Source organism: Rhineura floridana, chromosome 19 (assembly GCF_030035675.1).
Source record: "Rhineura floridana isolate rRhiFlo1 chromosome 19, rRhiFlo1.hap2, whole genome shotgun sequence".
Classification (NCBI taxonomy): domain Eukaryota; kingdom Metazoa; phylum Chordata; class Lepidosauria; order Squamata; family Rhineuridae; genus Rhineura; species Rhineura floridana.
This window is the reverse complement of record NC_084498.1, coordinates 25,870,433-25,885,774: the sequence shown is the minus strand read 5'-3', so window position 1 is coordinate 25,885,774 and position 15,342 is coordinate 25,870,433. Positions and strand designations below refer to the sequence as shown.

The following is a 15,342-nucleotide window of genomic DNA, read 5'->3' as shown; positions in this document are numbered from 1 at the left end:
CGGGTCACAATGGGAGGGGGCGTGCACGGTTGCCCTGGAAACCGCCTCCGGCCTTGGAAGGGCTCGATGCCTTCTCTGGCTGCTGCTTCTGAGGCTGGAGGAGGAGGAGGAGGAGGAAGAAGAGGAAGAGGAGGGTCACCGCAGGAGGCGTCGCGGGGTGGGCGGTGGGTAAAGACCGAGAGGGGGGAAGCTCACTCAGGAATATCTCTCAAAAGTCCACGGGGAAGGAGAGGAGGGAAAGGAAAGGAGCCACCCTGTCCAGAGGCAGCCTACCTCTGCATGACCTAGCAAGGAGGGCTGGCCAAGGCCCTGTCAATGCTCAGATAGGGCATCCTTTTCTCTCCGTGGACAGGCTTTGCAGAAGGGCCCTAACTCTGTGGCTTTAAAAGCAGACTAGACTAGCACCTGGTTGGCCACTGTGAAAACAGGATGCTGGACCTGATGGGCCACTGGCCAGATCCACCTTCAGGGCTCTTCTGATCTTCTGTCAGTAGTGTGGTGGCAAAATCAGAAGTGCCGGGTCCCTTCATGACAGTCACAGCCATACCCTGCCCCCCCCCTTTTTTTTTGCTGCTGGGTTGAGAATGAGATCCTTGTTAATGCCTTCTCTCGCAACAACAGCCGTCTCTAGGAGCAAATATGAATGAAAGGGGAGAGTGTTAGCTATTGAAAAGAGTCTTCTCAGTGGTTGACTCACCTTTCACTCTGATTATCTCCAATCAGCAGGAAAGGACAAGGAAGCAGGTTAGAAGACTCCTCTCAGTGGCTAACACATTCCCCTTTCATGCTGATTGGCTCATAGAATGTTGGAGACAAAGGGACCCTGCCCCCCAAAAAGTAAGGGGTCTAAGACCCCCTGAGACCTTGGACAACTGTACCCCTGTATTCAGTGGTAGATGCAGCACCTGCTTTGCCATCAGGAGGTCCCAGGTTCAATCCCTGGCAGCCTCTCCAGATGGGGCTAGGAATGTCCCCGCCTGAAACCCTGGAGAGCCACTGCCAGCCAGTGTAGACACTACTGAGCTGGATGGACCAATGGTCTGACTCGGTATAAAGTGGCTTCCTGTGTCGGTGGCGGCATTCTCTTTTTCACGTAATCCAGGGGTGGGGAGGAGCCAGAGTTGCAGTGAGTTATTCGTCCTCAAGACGTGGCACCCTTGCCTTTATGTTCTTTCCTGCAGAAACTCTGATTCGGAGGCATGCAAAGCTCCTGTGGAGACACTCCCTAAAAAGGTACCATGTTTCTCTCTCGCTTACTAATTCATCCCCCTGTCTCTTGTAGCATTGGCAGGAAGCCAGAGGCGGCTGATATGAGGCAGGGGCATTTCTAGGTACTTACAAAGACTCCGAGAGCTAGTGTGGTGTAGTGGTTAAGGTGTTGAACTACGACCTGAGAGAACAGGGTTCGAATCCCCACACAGCCACGAAGCTCCCTGGGTGACCTTGGGCCAGTCACTGCCTCTCAGCCTCAGAGGGAGGCAATGGTAAACCCACTCTGAATACCGCTTACCATGAAAACCCTATTCATAGTGTTTCTATAAGTCGGAATTGACTTGAAGTCAGTCCACAAAGACTCCAGGCGCAGGTCCGCCACAGAAATCTGCTTGTGCTGGAGTGTATGCATGTAGGTGCACAAAGGTAGGTTTCTGAGCAAATTAAAGATAGCTGGTTGTATCCAACACTAGGGGAAGTGCCACAGCTCAGTGGCAGAGCATCTGCTTTGCACCCAGAAGGTCCCAAATTCAGTCCCCAGCAGCCTCTCCCAGTAGGGCTGGGAAAGCACCCTGTCTGAAATCCTGGAGAGCTGCTCTGGTCAGAGTGGGCATATTGAGCTAGATGGACCAATGGTCTGACTCCATACAAGGCAGCTTCCTATGTTTTACTTAGAGCAGACCAAGTAAGGTCCATTCATTCCACGGGGTCTACTCTGAATAAAACTTAGTTGGCTACAACCCCATGAACATAAGCAAAGTTCAAACACGTTGGCCATGTTGAATCTCCACTGCGGGAGGTAGTATGCTTCTGAAAACCACGTGCTGGGAGTCATACGTGGGAAGAGTGCGGTTGCTCTCAGGTCCCTGCTTGCGGGCTTCCCGTTGGGGCATCTGGTTGGCCACTGTGAGAACAAGATGCTGGGCTAGATGGGCCACTGGCCTGATCCAGTAGACTATTCTTATGTTATGTCCTTATGTATACGTGAACCGGCAGCCATAGGGTAGAATGAGGAGGGTCCCTAAACACAGCCAGGTCAGCTTGCCACATTTTGAAATGAGTGAAGTGATATTGAGTGGAGGTATAAGGATAAGCCCAAGAGTCTAAACACTGCCTTCCACAACGTAATGCCCTTCTGATGTTTTTGACTGCAACTCCTATCAGTCCTGATGATTGGCCATCCTGGTTGCTGGGGCTGATGGGAGCTGTAGTCTTAAAAAATGGAGGGTACCAGTTTAGGGAAGGCTGCAACACTCCCTCAAACATTTTAGATAGAAGTCTTCTTTTCCAGAAGAGGCCAAGAACTGAACCAATTGCCTTTTGCCCGGCAAGCACGTATCCTACGACTGAGCTGTGACTCTTCCCCAGCCATTTACTGGTCAAGACAGCATCTTTACTCAGTTTTACATTAATTATCATCATCATCATCAATTATTAAATTTATATCCCACCCTTCCTCCCAAAAGGAGCCCAAGGCAGTGCACACACTAACGATAAAAGAATTCCAACTAGATCTTCCTGGTAGGCCACAAATTCTGTTCTGAAAGGAGAAAATGTGTATCCAAATTCATAATGGGGTGAGATGTTATACAGAGAACTTTATCTTAGATTGTTCCACATTTTCCGCTTCTTTCCGCTTCTTTGCCTTCCTTTAGACGTTATTCAAAGACCGCATCCATGATGTCCAAGGAGAGCGGTTCCTGAATCAGCACGTCTGGGGGGCTACAGCAGATGGTGCTTGACCAAGAATTTCTACAGGTACAGGCAGAGAGAGAACTGACTAGACAATGCTCTATTCCCTGGTGACATTGTGGCAGTCTTGGCGGTGGACAAGATTAACAAGAGTTTTATATAATGACATTAAGATACCTGCGTGGCACTCCCTTCAGCTCCAGCCATCACGGCCAGAGATGATGGGAAATGTAGTCCAACAACAACTGGAGGGCCACACAGCTATCCTAATGCTGTTATATAAAACTCTCACTAGTCTTGCTGTTCTAACCCTTTCCTAATAATAATAATTATTATTGCTATTATTATTTACATTTTTATACCCTCTTTCCTCCAAGGAGCTCAAAGTGGTATACATGGTTTTCAGCTCTCCATTTCATCCTTACAACAACCCTGTGAGGCAGCTTAGGCTGAGAGGCAGTGACTGGCCCAAGGTCACCCAGTGAGCTTCATGGCAGAGTGGGGATTTGAACCCTGGTTTCCCAGGTCGCAGTCCAACTCTCTAACCACTACTGGGTGATATCCAATGTTAAACACACTGAAGAGTAGATGCATTGAAATCAGTGTATTTCACTGACTCCAAGTATGACCTAGTTGAAGGATTCCCAAACTGTGGCCCATCAGTGGTCCATAAGCTTCATTCAGGTCTTCCATGGCATGTCTGCATTAAATACTCACATTAATTTTCAATTGTATTTTCATAGCTTCTCTTCTCTTCTTATATAGTATGTTATGATATCACAGTCGAAGTTCTACAGAATTCAGTACAATACAAGGAAGAAAATAAGCAGTAAAATACATTTTAAAATGATACAGCATCGAGCACAGTGCACTGAAATGGCTAAAAGAAGCAGACAAAATCATTAAGTGGTCCACAAAGGCCACTGGCAATTTTCAAGTGGTCTATAGGGGGAAAGGTTTGGGAACCACTGAGAATGTTGGATATCACCCACTGAGCTTGCCTTTTCACCCCATTGATTAATCAACTGACTTTTCATTGATTAAACAGTAAGTCAACAACCCTAAAAATTCTCACATTTTAAATTTGAAACGGCAAGTTCTTTACTAAAAAAAAAAAAAAAACCACTCTAGCTTCCAACATAACTGTTAATATTAAATCAGCCCAAAATCAAAAGCATTAGAAAATTATCAGCTGGAGAAAATTCATGTTGAGAAAGAGCCTTCTGAGTTTAGGAATCTTCATCGATGCTAGTAATACAGGAGAAGTGAGATCCTCCATTTCCCCCACGTTCCAAAAGCCACTGTATGCTTTTTGTATTCTTGTTGTGTACCACTTAGAAACTTCAGTGATTAAGCAGTATATAAATAGCTGAAATAAAATGAAATAACTCCAAAAGAACTTCCCTTCGTCTCTAGGGAATGCTGTCCCCAGGGAGGCCCGCCTGGCCCCAGCCTTGTCTCATTTCGGCACCAGGCAAAGACGCTTTTGTTGTCTTGGGCATTTTGGCCACACCTGTGATATGATCTTGTTTAAAAATCAATTTTTAATAGTTTTAGGTCATTTTATTGCTGTAATTTTTTACTTGCTTGTAAAAGAACTTTTTAAGAGGGAAGCGATATACATATTGAATAAGCCCTAAACCTTCTTTGCTTCCCTAAGCATAGCGAGCAAGAATGATGCCTCCCATTGTAGCTGATGTCTAAAGTTCGCCTTAATGAATGCAGTGTTTGGAACCATCCCCATCCTATTCAGACACCCGTCTGTCTATGGCCTGTCCCGAATCACCAACAGCCTGTTCCTTAGCAATGGCGAGGCTGCCAATAACAAACTCTTCCTCTACGCCAACCGGATCACCACAGTTATCAACATTTCGGTGGAGGTGGTGAACACTTACTTCCCAGACATTTACTACATACACGTCCCTGTAACAGACTGCCCCTCATCTCGCCTTTTCGACTTCTTCGACCCCGTAGCGGATAAGGTCCACGCCGTGGAATTAAACCAAGGCCGGACGCTGCTGCACTGTGCTGCAGGCGTCAGCCGGTCAGCTGCCCTTTGCATAGCCTACCTGATGAAGTACCATTCCATGTCTCTGGCCAACGCACATGCCTGGGTCAAGTCTTGCCGCCCCATCATCCGTCCAAACAACGGCTTCTGGCAACAGCTCATCCAATACGAGCAGAAACTCTTTGGGAAAACCAGCGTCAGGATGGTCGAGTCACCACTGGGGGTGATCCCTGACCTCTATGAAAATGAAGTCAGAGTAATGATGGCCTTGTGACAATTACAGAACTCGCGCCCTCCACGCACAGAGGGCGCAGCGGAGCTAAATGAACATCGACGCTATCTTTACTAAGTTTGAAATTTGTCAAACTCAGTGCAGCGCAGAGCACGGTTGCCTTACAAGGGAGAGGGATTTGTTGACAAGGGGATCCTCCGTATGCGGATGGTGTTTCTTTTTCTATAAATAAAAACAACAAAAATTAGAAAAAATAGGCAATTAGGTTTGTGCCTCGTTTGTGCCTGGCTCCGAAATTGTGGCTTTGGAAAACAGCAAGTGTTTCAGCAAAGAATGGCTGCAGCCAGAGATAACAGGCCATGGATGTGACCACATGGGTCAGCTCTCCCACTCTGAGCCAAGCCTTCGTGCAGCCTTCACGAACCTTGTGCCCACCAGATGTTTTGGACTACAACTCCCATCAGCATCTACTGGCTGGGGTCGATGGGAGTTGTAGTCCAAATCATCTGGTGAGTACCAGTTTGACAAAGCGTTCCTTAGCGGACCCTAAAAGCTGACTCTTGAAGGAAAAGTTCACCACAAGGTGTGCTTGCAAAAAGATTCTGTGTTGGAGCCCTGAAGTCCCATTGCTTTAGCCTGGATATACATTTATTACACATTTAAAGCACATGACTCCCCCCAAAGAATCCTGGGAACTGGAGTTTGATAAGGGTGCTGGGAATTGTAGCTCTCTGAGGGGTGAACAACAGTTCCCAGGGTTCTTTGGGGAAAACCATGTGCTGCTTGAAATTTATGGTGTGCATGCAGGCAAAGGCACAACTCATTCAGTCTGGATCCAAACCCTCTGAATACAGATAAGACTGCTCTGTATACATAAGATGATGCGTTGTTGTTAGGTAAAATTTCAAACCATCCCATAAAAACAAAATTTTGCTTTTTAAAAAAAAGATGCAAGCCTGGTTACACGTAGTCTTGTTTAGTCTCTCCAAATAGACTTTTTGCTCCCTGTGAAGCCTTTAAAGAGGCGATTCTGTGGCCTTTTTTGTCCCAAATCCCCTGTTGTGAGAACTCTGTCTTCTTGCCTTCCAAAGAAATGGATGGCTGACTGCAATACATTCAGAAACTTGGAAGAGAAGAAAATAATCCTGTCTCTCTTGGCAGGGTGGAATCCACACAGTTCAGCCAGAAGTTGGCACAGCTGGCATGGTAAAAGCTACCCTGGTAGGTAACGGGCCTGGAGTTTCCGGAATGCACCTGGCAAGGCAGAGGGGAAAAAATAAACATCTGGCAGCTGGAATGCAGCAACATCTGGAGGACCTCAGGTTCCCCATCTCTTTGTGAAACAAAGCAAAATAATTTAGATTACCTGGGGCTCCCGCTTCACTTCAGTTAGGCAAACCCCACAGACTTGGTCAGGTGCTAGATTACCAGCTGACGAGTGAGGGTCACTGCCACCGGACAGCTCCAAAAGATTAGTGCCCTGTTAGCAAAGTCAACAAAGAGGGAAATCCAAATATTTAAAAAATTGTCCCTCCGTCTCTCCACCACGCTCCCTCAAATCAGTGGCTGCAGACTCTTGAGGAAAGACCAACAACCCAGCAGTAGACTCCGTAGGAATTTGGGAAGCTGCCTTAGGCCAAGTCAGGCCATGGGTCCATCTAGCTTGGTACTGTCTACACCAATGGCAGCAGCTCTCCAGGATTTCAGAGAGGGAGATTCTCCTTACCTGGAGATGTTGTTGAGGATTGAACTGGAGACCTTCTACATGCAAAGCAGGTGTTCTGCCACTGAGCTTCGGCCCTTCCTTGTTTTGCGCACAGAAGGTCCCAGGTTCAATCCAATCTTGTCAGATTCTGCATGTGCCAATCTTTCTGAAACTCATCCAGCCTTTGCAGAACCTCTCCCAATAACCAGGAAGCGTCACAATTATACAAACCAGCCTATGACACCATGCAAAAAATCCTTGCCTGCTTCTTATAAAATCCTCTTAGCTTCCACACCCCAAAACATGTTATTTATTTATTTATTTCATGTGTTGGTTGCCTCATACCCAGTAGTCTCTAGGAGACTTGCAACAAATTTAATGACATACAATAAAGAACAGATTTTAAAAACATACCATATAAAAACTTCAACCCCATATGAAAAGGAATCAGTCCACATCAAGGGCCAAAGGCCTGAGGGTTTAGAAGTTCAGGGGGAAGGTGGCCACTTACGCATTCCCCACCACCAAGAAAATAGGACACAGATTTGCTTAACATTTGAACATGTTGTAGAGGTGCAAAACTGAAACAATGACTGTGTACACACCATAGATTTAAAGCACATTCCCCCCACACACACACACACACAAGAACCCAGGGAACTGTAGATTACACTTCACAGAACTACAATTCCCAGCGCCCTTAAATAGACATGCATCTCACCATAGTGGGGAAGTGTATGAACAGATGACCTGGGTGTGCCTACTTGGTCTGCTGTCCAAGTGCTCACCATGGACACTTCAGAGGCCACCTCACTGCTCCCCCTTCTTACTCCCCTTTAATGTGGACTTGGAGCAGACAGACCGTTAAATATAGAGAGGACTGTCCTCTGTAAAGTAGGCCACCCGAGGATGAGAGGAGACATCCTGCAGAAGCAGGACAGTGCCATCAGTCAGCCAGGTGGGCACTGCTCAAGGCCCCAGGAGCTTGAAAGGGCCCCTCACTGGCCTGACCCAGTCATGCTGCCAGGACCTTGGATGCTTTTCAGTGCCAGGGCAGCGATACTGCTTCTGAATGAGAGCCAAGCTTAGCTCCCAGCCATGGTGCCTGCCTACTATTTTGAGGTATCCAAAATGTAATGCCCCAGCCCATAGATTTATTTCATAGATCTATAGTCCAGGTAGGTCTATACCCACCCTGGTGGGACCTGCTATCATCAACACCATGCCAGGCGCCCACCCCTTCTGATGGCTGGCACCAGCCCTGGGCCAAAATATCTGATGCCGCCTAATATGCCAGATTTGTGGAACTTTTGAGCCTCCAGGTGTTGCTGAACTACAACTCCCATCAGCCCCAGCCAGCATGGCCAATGGGCAGGGATGATGGAAGGTCATAGTGCAGCAACACCTGGAGCACCAAAGGCTCCTCAGACTTGCTGCAACCAGTTCCTCCCTTCCAAGCGCCCTCCCCACCAATTTATATTAATTTGCACCCAGATTAGAACCTCCATACCAGCATTTGGAATGTGGAACGACCAAAGATGAGAAAAGACAAGAGATTGTTCCAAGCCATGTCCACCTCACGCAAACACTGCTGCAGCAGGTCATTTGCCAGTCGCCGAGCCACCATCCCTTCTTCCAAGCGCTTGGAGACCCGGTACACCTCAGACAACCCTGCATGTAGAAAGATAAAGAGCAAGGGAAGATGCCCCGGATTACTCTGAGGCAGCTTCCTGACTACCACTGTGATTCTGTCACATCGTGGCAACTTTCGGTCGCACAATTAAGATTTTGATTTTGCACAACTGTCCTCCAAGGAGCTTCCAGCACCTTGGACAGCTGCTTGAAAGTTCAGACTATAACCCAGAGCAGATTCACTGCCCCACTGGCGTTGGAGCCACCAATCTCCACTGTCAATAGCATTTAAAATATTTGCCCCTTTTCTGGAAGCACGCTTATTGTCTCCTGGCAGGGCTGCTTCTGCCATCTCCCCTTGCAAATAAATCAGCAGTCAGTTGAATATCGTACTCTTTAAAACCTGGACTCTTGTCCCAAAAGAAAACCGTGGCACTCACACACACTGATCGTCGATCTGTCCCAGGAAAAGAAAACATCAGATCGAGCACATTACACTTCCTCAATCAGGGTAAACATAAGAAGAGTCCTGAAGCTCGATCAAGCCGAAGGGGGCCCATCTAATCCAGCTCTCTGGTCTCACAGAGGCCAGACAGATGCCCCAAAGGGAAGCCCGCAAGCAGGATCCAAAGGCAACAACACCACCCTCCTTCTGATTCCCAGCAACTGGCATTCAGATACATGCTGCCTTTGACTATGGAGGCAGAGCATAGCCATCCTGGGTAATGGCCACTGATAGCCGCATCCTCCATGGGTCTGTCCAATCCTCTTTTAAAGGCATCCAAGTTGGCCACCATCACCGCCTCTCGTGGGAGCAAATTAGCGTAGTTTAACTGCATCTGTGTCTGTGCTGGAATTGGTTTTCAATATGTTCTTAAACCTTTTTTAAAATGTTTTTAATCTTAGAAAAACTTTTTTTAAGAAACCTTTTTAAATACGTTTCGCTTTCATGTGTTTTAAAGTTTGTTTTTATGTTGTTTTAAAGTTTGTAGTTTGTAGACTTCAGGTTTGCTGCCCTGGGCTCCTGCTGGGAGGAAGCGTGGGATATAAATCAAATAATAAATAAATAAACAAACTCTGCACTGTGTGGAGAACTACTGTCTCTTGTTGGTCCTGAATCTTCTAACATTCAGCTTCACTGGAAGGCCCCTGCATTCTAGGAAAGGGAGATAGGCAGGCAGCAGAGGCCTTGATGATGGGCTTTTATTGTAAATATAAATCCATGCCATACCCAGGATATACGCAGTCCCTGGTGCAGACAGCAGCACCTCGCTGCAGACGGATGGGTGGCTTATGCCCGCGAGGGTTTCATTGGCGTTGCTGAATACCTGCAGAAGAGAGAGGAAGAGACTGTAAAACAAAGTCCTGGGGATGGTCATCTCTGCACACCAGGCCTGGACCACCAGTTGGTGAGGCCGGTGGCTCCATGTCAGTGGGGCAGTGGAATCTGCTCCAGGTTTTTGTCTGAACTTTCAAGGAGCTGTCCAAGGTGCTGCCACTACCACCAGTAGGGAACTCTGAAGGGTTTGGGGATTTTTTATTTCTTTCCAGAATAAAAAATGGCAGTTTTAACACTTCACAAGGCATGTTGATGGAACCTCCCTCTTCCTCTGCGTAGCTTGTTTGGAGTGCCCACAGACAGTTGCTATTCTGCGGGTGAGATTCAGCAGCATAACAGCAAATTCAGGCTGTCAATTAAAGTGGAGTCAGCACACTTGCGTAACAAACCTGATTCCACCCCCCAAAAAAAACACCAGACTTTTTGCAGTGAGAAAAATGAAGGGGAAAAAATGCCCTGGAAAGTGAAAACAACTGCTTGATGCAACATGGTATAACCTCCCTGCAAGCCGTTCAGAATGAATGGTCAGTAAGCAGCTGACATATAACCTTCCTACAAACTTTGTGCAAACAGATTGGGATGGTTGCTCAACAAACAGGTTATCCAGGAGCAACCAAGGGGGGTGCTTCTCTCAGAGAGAAGCTTCATTTCATTGGCAGGCATGCAGAGGACTGGCAAGAAGACTTCAGGAGATGACATCACTGCCCCTGCTGTGAAATTAGTAGTGGTTGCACTACCCACTGTGGGCCACCTTGATGCACCAGCCCTCTAGGTTGGTCATCTTCTTCTATTTCAGGGCTAGGGAACTTTTTCAGCCCCAGGGCCACATTCCCTTCAGGGGGCCACACCCAAACATGGGTGGATCAGTGAATGTAAACTGTACCTTTGTACAGTAGGGTCGTTTCTGCACACCGTCGCACATCCGTTTCTGTCCTCCACCCAGGGAGGCAAGAAGTATGATCAGAGTTCAGGGACACATTCTGGTCGGGCAAAAACTCTCAAGGACGTTGCAAAACAGGGCCAGTGAGGCATGTGACCTGGGGAGAGACCCAAAGGCCAGAGAGAGAGGCCTGGAGGGCCACATATGGCCCCCAGAGCCCAAGGTTTTTCCAGTCCCTTCAATAGGAATGGGGGAGAAATTTGATTCTGTTCACATTTCAAGTCGCATCTAAAAAATCCACATTTTCTGAAACGTATGTGAACCGAAACACAGCCATCCTTCGAAATTCATACGCATCCAAAGTTTGTGAGGCAGTTCTCCAACCAACGTTTACAAAAATCCAAACATGTGGGGAAAGTACACACAAAACAGAATACATGAGTGAAAACTACCTACATAGATTAATTATACTGGGAGAAACTGCTTGCAAAAACATCTGCGCCAGACAAAACTGCATACAAAAATGAGTTTAGCAGGAGAAATTAGCAGCAAAGTACTGAAAAATTTCCGTGAGGATTTTTTAAAAAAAATTGCTGCAGAAAGGTGCAGAACCGAATTTAAGATTGGAAAAATATGGAACAGAACCGAAACGGTCAGATCTTTCCATCCCTGCCCTCCAGTCTGTTGCTTACCATAGAGAAGGAAAAACAAACTGCTTTTCAAAATCCTTAACCTTGCAAGTTGAAACAAAAGTTATGCAATGCATAAAGAACATTTTCTTTAAAAGGTGCTGAGTCCCCAGGAGAATGAAAATAAACCAAGAGGCTGACCCAAATAAGCAGGTGCGTTAATGAGGTCCAACCAGCAGAGGGAGCAGGATTCCAACCGTGCCACCAGCCTGCACATTATCACACAGGAAAAAATAATAATCCTGCAACCAGCATTGGAAGGTTTCATGTCCCAGAGGAGGAACGGAGCAGGTGACAGACATGATGAAAGGAAGATAGGTTTAATTTGTAAAAAAGAGGAGTGGGCAGGAGAAGGCTCAAAACTCTTCCAAAGCCCCACCAGCCTTCGCCAACCTGGGGCCCTGCAGATGTTTTGGACTACAATTCCCATCAGCCCCAAACAGGATGGCTGTGCTTCCAACATTTGCAGCATTCTGCAGCTGGGCTGATGGGAGCTGTAGTCCAAAGCACTGGGAGGGCACCAGGCTGGAAAACATGAATTAAGAACTTCTGATGTCTACATATTATGAAGGCAGTCTGCAGCAACTGGGGGGCACCAGGATGGGGAAGGCTGGTATATATAGGATTGCCCTGTTATTTATCTAGTGGCTTTCACAGTTCCCAGCAGAGCTCAGAAAACAGGCCTATCTAGTCCAGCATCTATTCCAGAGCCAGTGTGGTGTAGTGGTTAGACTTGGAGCCTTTCCCAACCGGTGTGCCTCCAGATGTTGTTGGACCACAACTCCCATCAGCCTCAGCCAGCATTGCCAATGGCTGAGGCTGATGGGAGTTGTGGTCCAACAACATCTGGAGGCACACCGGTTGGGAAAGGTTGGGTTAGAGTGCTGGACTGGGGCCTGAGAGACTAGGGTTCAAATCCCCGCTCGGCCATAAAGCTCACTAGGTGACCGTGACCCAGTCACTGCCTCTCAGCCTAACCTACCTCACAGGGTTGTTGTGAGGATGAAATTGGGAGGGGGAGAACCATGTTTGCCTGCCACCTTGAGCTCCTTGGAGGAAAGATGGGATATAAACGTGATAACAAACAAATAATCATAAATGAATCCTCTTCTCACAGCAGCCAACCAATTGCCTCAATGGGAAGCCCACAGACAGGACTACGTCTCCCCACTTGCGATTCCCAGGAACTGGGATTCAGAGGCAGTCCTGAACCAGATGGACCAATGGTCTGATTCAGCACAAGGCAGCTTCCTTTGGACGCATTCCCCACGGGAGCGGATGTCATCCATAGGAACCTAACAAGAGCCTGGCTGCTGAATCAGGCCATTTCACAGTGGCCAGCCAGATGCCTTTTTTGAGAAGCCTGCAAGCAGGACCTGAGCACAGGAACAACATCTCTCCCAGCAACTGCGGAGGCAGACTGTCGGAGCAAATAGCCATTGGCGGCCTTACCTTATGGATCTGCTGCAGGCATCTCATCAGATGGGCAGTCTCAGAGTTCATCTGCCTGGACAGCCTGGAAAGGGAGGGGTGAAGAGAGTAGCAGAAACTGCACAAGGCCACTCACCCAGCCTCGCCCCTTCCTTCACCTTGCCGCTGAGCTTCTGCCTCCAATATAAAAAGAATTTAACAGCTGAAACTTTCCCACCACTCTGCCAGAAAAAAAGCTACATTTCTGGGTGTCACACGTTTATTAAAAGACACAGGAAGAGGGTGGGCCGTAACTCATCAGTAGAGCCTCTGCTTGGCATGCAAAAGGTCCCAGGTTCAATCCCCAAGGGCATCTCCAGCTCAGGCTGGGAACATCCCCTGCCTGAAACCCTGAAGATCTGCTGCCAGGCAGTGTAGCCAAGCTTGAGAATAATCAAATGATCTGCTTTTGTTGCAACAAAAAGAAAACAAAGAGTCCTGTGGAACCTTTAAGGCTGCAATCTGACAAAGTGGACAGTGGTCCACGAAAGCTTACACTGTTAAGCGTTCCAGGTGCCACAGGACTGCTGTTGTTCCACAGTGTGGAGTTAAAGCATCCACTAACGTCCACTGTTAAATTGCATAGTTACAGACACTAGTTCAAAGATGACAACCCAAAGCAAAACATTTCCCCACCGCTAAGGAGCCACAACCAGATTCACATATGCATGTTTAATGCAGCCTTCGCTCAACCGGGCAGCATCCATTCGGGTTTTTTGGACTACAATTCCCATCAACCCTATTAACTACACTGATGGCAGTTGTAGTCCAACCCATCTGCAGGGCTCCAGTTTGGAGAAGGCTGACTTAGCAAAAAGGCATGGCTTTCAAGGATGCCAGAAGCCACTTATTAAAGCATCATTACTCACTGCTCAGTAAAGTTTTGCACACCACCCATCCATATTGTTTGGCACTTATGTCACCAGCAACACACAAAAGCCCTGTCAATCCACCCCGAAACCAAATCCGCAGCTTCTTTACTCCTGTAAAGTAGGAGGAAACTCCTCTACCTACCTGGCGAAGCAGGTAGTCTGCTGCACCTGGAACATAAAGGTGGACCCTGAATGAGAAACGTCCCCAACAGGCAATTACTAAGCCCTCCTCCAATGGAAAAAGGCCAAACAGGAACCCAGGCAATTCTTTACCTTGTACAGGAAGTTTGTTCCATGTCACTCCAGAGAGTCACCTGACAAATTCTGGATTCTGAGCAGGTTTTCTTATCTGAGTTCAATGTATAATCTCCTGGAGTTATCAGGAGTGTTACAGAGCAAGAGTTCACAAGATGCAAGGTTTTACACAGTTTAGTAAACTCAATACTCTCAGTAAGTAAGTGGGTCAAAAAGGGAACTGCAATAGAATTGCCTTTTTTGCATGCATCCTGTGCCTTTAAAAAGTAGCTAGACACAAATTCAACAGGTAAAGCTTTCCATGGCATGGAGAAGCAGTGAAGGGTAAATGCCCAAATTTCTGCTGGTCATGCAGGTGTTAGAGATTTTTTAAGGCTGCCTTTCAGCCAAAGTTTTCAGGGTAACAGAGTCATAGAGACCCATTTGAAATCAAAGTCCATTTACTGCTCTGGGTTTACTCTATGATTAAGGTGTATAGAACCTGATAATAAAATCAGCCTGTTCCACACTCTCCTCTTTCTTTTTAGGAAAAACTACTGGAATGCAATCCTTGGTGTTTAGAAAGTGTCATATTAAATCAGCAGGACCTACTCTTGAGTGAACCTGATTTGGAGCTGAGCTGTAAATTTGGGCAGAGTAATCTTTGCATTCTGCACTCTCCCCAAAGACTGAGGACAAAATCCTGCCAGGAGTTTAACCCACACTTCTCTTTAAAACACAACATAGTGTTCAAGGCTGCAAGTCTACACTACTTACCTGAGAGTAAGGCCCACTGAATTCAATAGGGCTCACGATGGAGTAGACATGATTAGGCTTGCACTGTTAGTGTTTCTCTTTAAAACACAGCATAGTTGTGTCTGTTGTTTTTATGTAAACTGCTTAGAGATGTTTAGTATATTTAGCAGTATAATGTTTAAAATATAAACAAACATAGGGTTGCCAGCATAGGATTCTGACATTGCTTCTCTGTCTTAAGCATGGCAATCATAATGTAATTAAGCAGTTAACACCTTATCTCCCTGCCAAAAAAAAAAAAAAAGATTCACACGCCTAATTTCTTTGTGTCAGTCTATTTGCTGCTAGATGCACAGGAGCAAAAGGTGGCAACCTGGACACAAAAATATGGACCGAAGAATTTCAGTGTGTTTACAGAAAAACATATCCTTTTCCACTAGCTTTAAGAATTTATGTACTATTTAAAATAAGGCACAGAGATAAGCAGCTATAATTATTTCCAAAATAGGAAAAGCCTTGCACGATCACGTCCATTGTGTTTAGAAAAGATAAAGCCAAGAATACATTTGATCTGTTGCTGGTTTTTACTTTTCATTTTGCTGCTTTTTTAGTAATTTGTTA

General features: G+C 46.6%; 2 protein-coding genes across 9 annotated transcripts; one reads left to right on the top strand and one right to left on the bottom strand.

Annotated features, from left to right (window-relative positions):
• Positions 1-16: 16 nt before the first annotated feature.
• DUSP18 (dual specificity phosphatase 18) lies at positions 17-5,361 on the top strand. The gene is made up of 4 exons (XM_061602383.1): positions 17-164; positions 1,182-1,233; positions 2,868-2,970; positions 4,565-5,361. Exon 4 carries the CDS (start codon positions 4,620-4,622, stop codon positions 5,184-5,186), a length of 567 nt encoding a protein of 188 aa, XP_061458367.1. The 5' UTR covers positions 17-164; positions 1,182-1,233; positions 2,868-2,970; positions 4,565-4,619; the 3' UTR covers positions 5,187-5,361.
• On the bottom strand, positions 24-14,803 carry LOC133373095 (synergin gamma-like). Of its 8 annotated transcripts, none has more exons than XM_061602374.1 (8): positions 14,743-14,803; positions 13,874-13,899; positions 12,842-12,997; positions 9,713-9,809; positions 8,360-8,520; positions 6,511-6,624; positions 3,622-6,398; positions 24-94 (listed from the first exon to the last, which is right to left on the bottom strand). In XM_061602374.1, the coding sequence occupies exons 3-7, from the start codon at positions 12,890-12,892 to the stop codon at positions 6,261-6,263; spliced, it is 561 nt and encodes a 186-aa protein (XP_061458358.1). In that variant the 5' UTR covers positions 12,893-12,997; positions 13,874-13,899; positions 14,743-14,803; the 3' UTR covers positions 24-94; positions 3,622-6,260. The 8 variants fall into 8 exon arrangements, with proteins under 8 accessions (XP_061458358.1, XP_061458357.1, XP_061458359.1 ...); XM_061602373.1 differs by lacking the exon at positions 14,743-14,803 and adding an exon at positions 14,005-14,637; XM_061602375.1 differs by lacking the exon at positions 14,743-14,803 and adding an exon at positions 14,005-14,637 and having other exon boundaries at positions 12,842-12,993.
• Positions 14,804-15,342: the final 539 nt, after the last annotated feature.